The sequence below is a fragment of the Phalacrocorax aristotelis genome, chromosome 13, assembly GCF_949628215.1.
Source record: "Phalacrocorax aristotelis chromosome 13, bGulAri2.1, whole genome shotgun sequence".
NCBI lineage: Eukaryota > Metazoa > Chordata > Aves > Suliformes > Phalacrocoracidae > Phalacrocorax > Phalacrocorax aristotelis.
Window position 1 is genome coordinate 3,671,391 of NC_134288.1, and position 10,167 is coordinate 3,681,557.

A 10,167-nucleotide genomic window follows, 5' to 3' on the forward strand; every position below is an offset into this window, starting at 1 on the left:
CCTGGGGATGGCTGAGCACCCGCCTGCTGGTGGGAGGGAGTGAATTAATTCCTCCTTTTGCTTTGCTTGCACGCATGGCTTTTGCTTTCCCTGGTAAACTGTCTTTATCTCAGCCCACAATTTTTCTCACTTTTACCCTTCCAAATCTCTCCCCCGTCCCACCGGGGACAGTGATTGAGCAGCTGGGTGGGGCTGAGTTGCCAGCTGGGGTTAAACCATGACACATGGGCACGGGACAGACTGCCCCTTGGTGCACACAAGTGGTTGCAGAGAGCATGCAACTGTTCAGGGAGAAGTCAGCTAGAGGAAGCTCCGTTGGTGACTGTCCACTTGCATGCAGAGTCCTGGCTTCAGTCTGTGTGGAGGACCCTTGCCCAAATACTCCTCTTCAGGGTAGACAGCTTGTGACAGGACCATCTGCCAGAGCAGGGCACAGGTACAAGGCACTGGACTCGAGTCTGAACCTGCTTTGCTCATTAGCTAAACAAAATAAGGGTATATACAATAGTTAGACAAAATAAGGATGTATATAGATGATTTTGCTGCCTCTTCCAAGCTAAGAGCTACAGAGAGAGTATGCTGTAGAGGTAACAGCTGTGGTAGTGGAGATAAAGGAGTCCCTGTGTGAGGAGCTCCCTATGGCATGGGCAGGTAAGGGAGGTCCTGAACCCCAGCAGAAGGTGGTCACTGCATGAGGGGAGTGCTGAGTAGTTGTAAGACAAAACCTCCTGCTTTGTAGCTGCTGTAATACTGCAGTGCCCAGCCCCAGCCCAGGAGAAGCCAAATTAACACCTCCAAAACAATGTCAGTCCTATCTTGAAGTGTTTCTTTCCCCTCTCAAAGCATCAAACTGTACCTGAGCCCTTCTTCCATTCCAGGTGAAGCTCTGAGTGAGCTACCGGTTTTGCTCTGACGTTTTACCTGCCTTTTGGGTTTGCAGTGCCAGTGACTGAGCTCTGAACCTGCTGGGAAGTGAGCTTGGACTGGCTACAGTTACTAAGCCTAGGTAAAAGTTAACGCACAGAAGGCACCATCAAGGGGCTTATTCCCAGACGTGCTCCTTGATGATACCCAGGCCATTTGCGCAACGTACCGCTGTGCAAGGAGAGAGGTGCTTCAGCCTCTCCGTTCCTCTGCAGGCCTGGAGCGAAGGAAGTCAAAGAGCCTTGTCGAATGGAGCGGCTTTTAGCGACTGGCGTGGGAAGTAGGTGTTTGTACTGCTCTGTGTTACGGAGGCTAGAACAAGATTGCCCTGTCTGGGTGTGAAGACCAGAGTGGGGGGTGAGCAGGCTCTGTGCCCCTATTGCTTCTACTGAAAGGCTCTGCGGATAGATGCGAGCTTTAATAACAGATGCCATTATACGAGAGAAGGAAATAATTGTGCTGAATCTGTTGTGCCCAGCATCCAAGGGAGTAGCTGACCTGATGGCTTGGAGGAAGGACAGCTGGTGTAGTCTTCTGTAACAAGATGCAAGGGAACAGACAATTTCTAGCTTTTGGGACCAGGATCTGAGAGGAGACACCTCAACCAGCGATGGTTTCCTTCTGCCGCAAGCAAGCTTTAGTTATTCTATTTATTTGTGCTACCAGAAAATCGCTTCAGTTCCTGTAGAAAGAAGGTGAGGGCTAAGGTGATGGAGGTGGAGGGCAGTAAGGTTGGATAGCAGGACTGTGGGGTCTCTGGGCTTTCCCCAGCTGCCAGTTCCCTCCACAGGTCCTCCTGCAGCGAGAGCGTGCCACGCTGCTGGCTTGCCATCATCTGAACTGGGAACAGGAACATTGGCAGGAGACCCCGGGGAAGTGGCGCTTCCCTTCATGCGTCGCAGCCGTTCCAGTGCAACAGCTCGCAGAGTCCGTATGGGAACTGCTGAGAGCCGTTCATCCACGTCATGGATGACAAGGACAGTAAATGTGCTTCTGGGACACCTACATGCTGAGATTAACTGAGCAGAGGGAGGCAGGTTTGCGTCCTGCCAGCTCTCCCGCCTGCTCCTGCTGCCAGGAGATGATTTTGCAGCGTAGATAGCAGCTCTGGCTCCGTCTGCAGCCCCGGCCTGCGCTTTTCCTGCAGGGACCAGCAGACACCCCTCGGCCTAAGTCTGTCCCGATGTGCACGGCAGCCAAAACCCACCCAAAGCTGGTGACTGCTGCAGGGTAAATCCAGCTAGGGTACAAAGCGCATGAATAGCCTTCCTGATCCTCTCCGTGACCAAGTGGGGCTGTGGAGACAGAACTTTATCTTTGTGCAGCACCTGCCAGACAGTTAATCTTGGGAGCATGTCTCCATTCCTTAGCAGGGCTGGTGAGGCCAGGAGGAGGCTGCAGCTGTGCAGGAGACAGGATTCATCTGCTTTCCCACGTATACACACAAGAAAAGCTCGTCTTTTCTTCTCCCACCCGCATTTGCCTTTCATTTGTGTTCACAACCTCCCTTTTTGAGCACCACCGGCACTAAAAGCGTTAGAGAAGTTGCAGCGCAGCCAGGCAATGTGGTGGCTGGGGGGAGAGGGGGGCAGAGCATAGCCTGCTCCCCCCGAATAAGCTCCCACATGAATTGCAGGGTGGGGGAACCCTAGCCTTTGTGAGCCGAGTGGGAGCAGCTGGTGCAGCAGCTGTGTCCCAAACCCTGCATCACCCCAGGAAGTGCCTGGCCGAGGCTCCCTTGGGATGGGGAGAGCACCGCCAGCCATTCGCTCCCGCCCAGCTGTTGGGTTGCCTTTCTCCCCCTTCCCCACATGGAAGAAACATTAACTGTGTGCAAACATCTGGTCTAACTGTTGCTTATGCTTCACAGTAATGATGATATTGCAGTGCAAGGGCTCTGGAGAGCGGGCCCTTGAACATTAGAAGGGCTAAGAGTTAATTAACTGTATTCCTTTCCTTTAAGCAAGGCAGCATTTCTATTTGCTCCTTGGTGATGAAGAAATGAGGCACAGAGAGGTGATGTGATTGGTCACGGACATGCAATATGTTACTCGCCTATTTAAGGGTGTAGGGATCTGGGGAAATCACGGTGCTGCTCCACGTTGGCTGTCCTGCAGGGGAATTGCAGCCACTGCCAAAGTATCCAGCATAAAATCCTTTAAAGCCTGAAACCTGTTAGGCCAGAGCAGGGGCACTGCATGTCAGGATCTGCTCCGCAGCAGAGGAGTTAACTCATCGCTGTGAATGCCTCCTGCATCCCACGCCCTGGCAGGAAAAAACGCCCTGTCTCCCACGTCCCAGGCAGGTTGGGGTTGGCAGTGGGGCCAGGGTGGGAGACAGTGCCAGCCCACAGCCCTGCCCACTGGCAGCAAGGGGTCAGGGGCCACCATGCTCCACCATGGGGTCCCCCTGGGACATGTGGCGTGGCTCGTGGGTGACATAGAGGGGTTAAACCCTGGGCTCAGCTCAGAGGGGCTTTGGGTGCCTGGCCGAGTCCCTTGTTCCACACTTTGCCCATGAGCTTCGGCATCTTTGGGCCCTGGGAAAGGCCTAGTCTTTAAGCGCGGGGTTTTTTAATTAGAAGGGTGTATATATTTTTTTCCTTTTTAATTTTGCCTTCTCATGCAGCAGGAGGGTTATCAGCATCCTGCATGTGGGAGACGCTGACGGTGGGAGCCGCCTGTGCTGTGTCTCGTGGGTTGACTATTATCTCTCTCGGCATGGCGGGGCCACTCCTGGCTCCGGCTGCTGTCCCGTCTGCCCCTGCCCGCAGGGTCCTGCTGCCGGAGATAGCTGCCAGCACGGTCCAGTGCAGAATTTGCTTCCAGCAGAGCTTTTTCTCTGTGCTGCCCTGCAAGGGGTTATCAACTAGTGCTGAAGAAGCTGCCGAGGTCCACAGCTGTTCAGTGTTTGTTTGGAAACCCAAAATGCAGTGAATCATCTGGCAAAGGGACAGAGCAGATTGCAGCATCCCAATCTTTCTGCGTGAGCTGGACCCCTCGAGCAGTACCAGAGCCCAAAGCCCCAAAACTTGCCCGACAGCCTCATCCACAGTCTTGGGGCAGCTTTGTCAACGAGGGAGATGGGACAACACTGAACTCATCCCTTTGTCCCTCCATCAGTTCTACAGACATGGTACAAGAGTCCCCACATCCCCCAGGGAACATTGCCCTGCAGCACAGGGGACCTTCTGCTCGGAGGCTGCCCCCCAGCATGGCTGAGCCCCCCATGACACCCGCCAGCTCCTGACAAGCAGGGCATGGCTGTGGGGCTGCCATTGCATTGCCGGGGGATGCCACCAGCTGGGGTAGGCTGGGGCTACCATCACCCCTCGGGGCAGGGGCATGCCTGGGGCACCTGGTAGAGCCCAAACCCACCCTCTTCACCAGTGCTTTGGCTGGGTGCCACAGAATCACAGAACGGTAGGGGTTGGAAGGGTCCTCTGGAGATCATCTCATCCAACCCCCCTGCTTGAGCAGGCACCCCCAGAGCAGGGGGCACAAGGCCGTGTCCAGGCGGGGGGTGAATGTCTCCAGGGAAGGGACCCCACAGCCTCTCTGGGCAGCCTGTGCCCCTGCTCTGGCACCTGCACAGGGAAGGGGTTTGTCCTCATGTTCAGGTGGAACCTCCCGTGTTCCAGCTTGTGCCCGTGGCCCCTTGGCCTGGCGTTGGGCACCACTGAAAAGAGCCCGGCCCCATCCCCCTGACACCCGCCCTTCAGGTATTTATAAACATCGATGAGATCCCCCCTCAGCCTTCTCTTCTCCAGGCTGAACAGACCCAGGTCTCTCAGCCTTTCCTCACAAGGGAGATGCTCCAGCCCCTGATCATCTTTGTGCCCACGGGTGTGCAGAGTCCGCGGGGGGGGGATGTGAACTTTGCTCGTGGGTGTGTGCCAGCCGCCTCCACCTCCTCCTCCCCCCCCGCGCCACCCGGCGAGCAGCTGCGCCCGCAGCCGGAAGCCCGTCACCCCGCCGGCGGGCCCGGGGCACACAGAGCCCTCCGTGTGCGCCGCTGCGGCGCGGCCAGCTCTTCCCGGGGCTTAAAACAAAACAACAACCCACGGGTGGGCGAAGGACGGCCCGGGCGGCTCCGAGCCGGGAGGCTCCGGGGCGGGAACCCCGGGGCGGCCCCGCCCCGCTCCGCGCCCACGCGGCGCCCCCGCCGCCTCCCCGAGCCGCCCCCCCCGATTGGCCCTTACCTCGGCGCGGCGCCGCCGATTGGCCGCCTGTCAGCGCGTCGGGCGCAGCCGTCTCCGACCAATAGGCGAGCGGCACCGCCCGTCGCTTCGTCGTCGGTGACCAATGGGCGAGCGCCGAGGCGCCCCCGCCGAGGCGCCCGGCGGCGGGCGCAGCCAATGGGCGAGCGGCGGGGAGGCTCGCGCCGCTTTCGCGGCAAAAAGGATTTGGCGCGCAAAGGCGCGCGCGGGGCCGGCGCGCCGAACAATACGGCGGCGGGCGCGGAGCCGAGCGGAGCGGAGCGGCCCCGCGCCCGGCATGGGCCGCGCCCCTGCCCGCGCCCTGCCCGCCGCGCCGCCCGCCGCCCCGGCGGCCCTGCGAGCCATGTGAGCCATGGCGGCGGCGGCGGGCGGTGCGGCGGGGCTGGCGGCGCTGCTGGGCAGCGCCTCCCCGCATCTCCTCATCGTCTCCGCCGCCGAGGAGCCCGCGGGAGGAGGAGGCGGCGGCGGCGCAGGACACCCCGACGGCGACCTCCTGCTCTTTGCCACGCCGCAGCCCGCCCGACCCGGCGCTGCGCCCAGACGGCCCGCGCTGGGCCGCCCGCCGGTAACCCCCGGGACCGGGAACGGGGCGGGGAGGGAGGGGGGCGGCGCGGGGGCGGGGGCTGCGGGGCCCGGGACCCTCCGGCCTCCGCTGCGGCTGTGCTGTGCACCGGGCCGCCTCCAGCCGGGCTGGGCTGTGCCACGCCGCGCTGTGCTGCTCCCTGCTCTGCACCGGGCCGTGCCGGGCCGTACCGTGCCACGCAGCACACCTGCCGAGCGCGGCCCGTCCCCAGCTGCCGCTCCGGAAGCCGCACGCCCGGGCGCTGGACCGTGCGTTGCCTCCCCTTCCTGCGGCCCACGCCTGCTTTGGGGGGCTCCCCATAGCGTGGTAGGGCCCCCTTGTCTCCGCTGGTGTGTGTTCGGCGGCCGGGGAGCTGCTCCTCTCGCCCCGTTCCTGCCGGGAGCGGGGGTCGCGCACCCCGCAGCGCTCTGCCCCTGGGGGGATCCGTCGGTGGCGCCCTCGCAACTGCCCCCCGTCGCCAGCGCTGTGGGGGCAGCGGGGCCGTGGCCGTCCCTCTGAGGAGCCCCGTCCCTTCCAGGTGAAGAGAAAGCTGAATTTAGAGACGGATCACCAGTACATAGCAGAGAGCCTGCCGGTGGGCCGGGGCAAGGCCAGGAACCCCGCTAAAGGTACCAGCCCTTCTCTCCCCGAGCTAGCTCAGCCTGGAGCAGGGGCGTCAGCTGCCCCACTCACCTGCCCGCAGCCTGGGCTGCACCTCTGGGCTTGTCCCTGGCACCTTCTCCCAATCCCTTTGCTTTGGTTTGGGGAGGCTGTTCCTGGAGCTGGGCTGTTTCTGGCCATTCTCTCTCCAGCCCTTGCTGCTGTCCCCTGGGCTGGTGGCACAGTTGTCCTGCCCATCTGCTGGGCACCACACTGCCTCCATCCCTCCCTGCAGGATGGAGCTGTAGCTGCTGGCACAGTGTCAGTGCAGCATCCCAGGTAGACTCACCTGGAACTTCCCTCATCTCCTCCCTGAGCCCTGCCTGGCACCTCAGTGTCGCAGCCAAGCAGGGGTGTCATTGCTCACACCAGGCCCTGCAGCATCCTTCCCAGGGAGGATGCGGGGAGCTCACTCCATTGCCCTGAGAAAGCAGATGGGTTTTGGGGTGCCAGTCTTGGTCCCTGATCCACGAGCCACCTGTGAGCATGGGCGGGGGGGTGTTTTGGGACCTCTCGGCTCCAGCACTGTGTTTCCCTTGTGGCTAAATTATGGTTGTCCTTGTCGCCTTGCAGGGGCAAAGTCTCCTGGGGAAAAGTCCCGCTATGAAACCTCGCTGAACCTCACCACCAAGCGCTTCCTGGAGCTGCTGAGCCAGTCGCCTGATGGCGTGGTGGACCTCAACTGGGCAGCTGAGGTCCTGAAGGTACAGAAGAGGCGCATCTACGACATCACCAATGTCCTAGAGGGCATCCAACTCATCACCAAGAAGTCCAAGAACAACATCCAGTGGCTGTATGTCCCTGGGCCAGGCTTGTGGGGCTGTGGCTGACTGTCCCTGGGGATGGGGGAGCTGCCTGGGCCAGGCTCAGGGTGGAGCAGGGTCTTGCTGGGACGGAGAAGCTCTGAGTGGTGTCACCAGAGCATCTGCTCAGGTGTCGAGTGGTGGGTCCCCCTTCCTGTGGGCCATGGCCTCAGGCAAAGGCTGTGCTTGAACATGGGTGGCTCCCAGGCAATGGTATTGCTCTGTTGGCTGCAAGTTCTCCTTGGGCTCCCCGAGCCAGCCTGGGAAGCCAGGAGCTGCATCCAGTCTCTGGGAGGGGACCCCAGGAGTGTGCCCTGGGAAATCCCTGCAAGGCTGATTCCCTGGGTGTGAGGTGGGATTTAACCTGGCCTAGGTGGGGACAGTGCATGGGATCTGTGCATGGTGTAGGGCAGAGGAAGCCTTGGGTTTGGCTCCTGATGGCTATGGTGCTCCCCAGGGGCAGCCAGGCCACCGTTGGGGCCCCCGGCCGGCACCGACTGCTGGAGAAGGAGCTGCGGGAGCTGCAGGCGGCCGAGCGGCAGCTGGACGACCTCATCCAGACATGCACGGTGCAGCTGCGCCTGCTCACTGAGGACCCTGCCAACCAGCAATATCCTTTTATGCTGGGCCAGGATGGGGCTGGCTGGGGTGGGGGGAAGTGGTCAAGCCCCACAGCAGGCCCAGCTGCATTGCAGGCAGGGCGTTTCACTGCCCGCCCTGCTGCCACATGAAAGCATCCCTGTGTCTGCTCCTTGACCTGTCACACTGCAGCCTATGTGACCTGCCAGGATCTCCGTAGCATTGTGGACCCCTCGGAGCAAATGGTGATGGTTATCAAAGCCCCGCCAGAGACTCAGCTGCAGGTCTCAGACCCAGCGGAGGTGAGCTGAGGCTGCCCTCTTCTTCTAGTGTCTGCCCAGCCCAGGCTCCCCGGACACCCTACACCTCCTGGTCTCACTCCTCTCCCTTTTCTCTAGGCTTTCCAGGTCTCTGTGCGAAGCACTCAGGGCCCCATCGATGTCTTCCTCTGCCCCGAGGACAGCTCAGGGGTCTGTAGCCCTGTCAAGAGCCCCTTCAAAGCCCCTGCAGAGGAGTCGTCCCCAAGCCATTCGCAGCCTAGAGCCTCCCCGCTCCTGCATCCCGCCCAGGATGTGAACATGCCACTGCTGCCTGGAGAGCAAGGTGGGCAGCCGGGGCTGGGGACAGGGGCTGGCGTGATGGCACAGTGGCTCTGGGTGGCGGTTCTTGCTGTGTTTGCAGCTGGGAGCCCCTCTGCTGTTGGCATAAGTGAGGAGCTGGGGTGATGCTCAGGCACCTCAGCAAGGCAAGGAGGGGGGAAGGCAGGTTCTCCTGGATAGCCAAAACCTGCTTTTTGGGGTTTTTTAGCAAGTATTGTGGGATTTATGGCTGCTTCCCATCCCTGCAGAGACACTGCTGCCAGGGACGAGCGTGCTGCCCAGCAAGTGCCCGGCAGAGGAGGTGAGCCTCTCACCGCTGGCCTCCATGGATGCCCTCCTGGAGCAGAGCAGGGAGGATTTTTCAGGTTTCTTGGCGGATGAGTTCATCAACCTGTCGCCACCGCAGGCGCAGGACTATCACTTTGGCCTGGAGGAGGGTGAGGGCATCAGCGAGCTCTTTGACTGTGACTTTGGGGACTTCACACCCTTGGACTTCTGAGGCTCTGCCTGGATCTTTGCAGGGGAACTGCCAGACGGGTGCAGGGGGGCACCCCGGGGCTCCTGCCCTCGGAGGCAGGGTGGGCAGGGCAGGCAGCCCCTCCAGCTGCAGCGGCCACAGCTCCTCTCCCTGTCTGTTTTTGCAATATTTTCTTCTTACTCCTCCAGCCCCACCCAACTGAGTGGGGGCCGGCAGTGTCCCTGGCTCCAGCCCCACGAGGGGGATGCCAGGGTGGGGGTCCCATCTTGGGGGATCTCCTGCAGGGCCCTGGTCACGGGGGGGCTGCCCAGGGCAGAGCCACTGCCCCCCTCCCCAGGTGCCTGTTACAGAGCTTTAAGCAGTCCTGTGTATAGATTTGATTAATTTATTATTGTCCCCTGGGGACAGTGTTTAATTTCCCAGGGGGGGTTGGGGGGAAGCCATGCAGCAGAGTGGGGGTGCCGAGAGGTTTCGTCACGCTGGGAAGGGGGCAGCAGAGACACAGGGGGTGCTGGGTTGGAGCTGTTCCCCACCCTGTGTGGGGAGCTGCCACAGCCCAGCTGAGTGTGGGGTATTTATTTATTATTTATGGCGTGTGGGAGCTCTCCTGGGATACGGGGGGTAGGAGGGAGCGGGGGGACATGGAGTGTCCTGCTGGGGATTCACCAGCATGGCCCGGCTTTGCTCGTGGCCAAAACGGGGCTTCTGGCAAGGCCACCACGGTGGCCGATGGCTGCAGGAGGGGGGACAAGGCTGGATGGCGCTACAGCCCTGGGATCGTGTGCGTGTCCCCTTGGGGGGGACACAGGGGTGTCCCGGTGGGGGGCGCATCTCTGCGGGTGAGGACCCAATGCCGTCTCCAAGCCTCTCTTCCCCTCCCCACACAGCTGTTCAGCCTTTCTTCTCTATCTCTGTCCCACTGGGCTGGGAGAGGCAGAAGGGAGGAGAGGGGGGTCCTGGGGCTCCCCTGCGGCTGGCCTGGAGACGCACTTTTACTGCCTTTTAACAAGCTTGTGTTCCTCTGAGCTTCATGTTTAATAAAGGTTTCTACTGACTGTCCTTCGGTGCAGGGTTGTGCTTGGGTGACTGGGGGCATTAGGGGTGGTGGGGACCCCAACCTGAGAAGCCAAGGGGTTTGGGGTTATTCTGTGGGGTTTTTTTTTCTGTTTTGACCTTGAACTGCATGAGCAGGTATGTTACTGCCTGGGGTTGCAGGAAGTGCTTTGGCTCTCGTGGTTTTCCCCCCTGCAACTCCATGCACTCCCATGTATGGGATGGGAGCTGGGGCTGATCCTGGCACCCTCTGCTCCTCCGAAGTGGCTGTGCTCCAGGGGGATGGAGTA

The 10,167-nt window shown here is 60.9% G+C and overlaps 1 protein-coding gene across 1 annotated transcript; it reads left to right on the plus strand.

The window, feature by feature from the left end:
- Nucleotides 1–5,412: 5,412 nt before the first annotated feature.
- Nucleotides 5,413–9,883, plus strand: E2F1 (E2F transcription factor 1). Its single transcript, XM_075108884.1, has 7 exons — nt 5,413–5,708; nt 6,244–6,334; nt 6,939–7,158; nt 7,626–7,778; nt 7,935–8,049; nt 8,146–8,350; nt 8,595–9,883. The coding sequence occupies exons 1-7, from the start codon at nt 5,496–5,498 to the stop codon at nt 8,843–8,845; spliced, it is 1,248 nt and encodes a 415-aa protein (XP_074964985.1). The 5' UTR covers nt 5,413–5,495; the 3' UTR covers nt 8,846–9,883.
- Nucleotides 9,884–10,167: the final 284 nt, after the last annotated feature.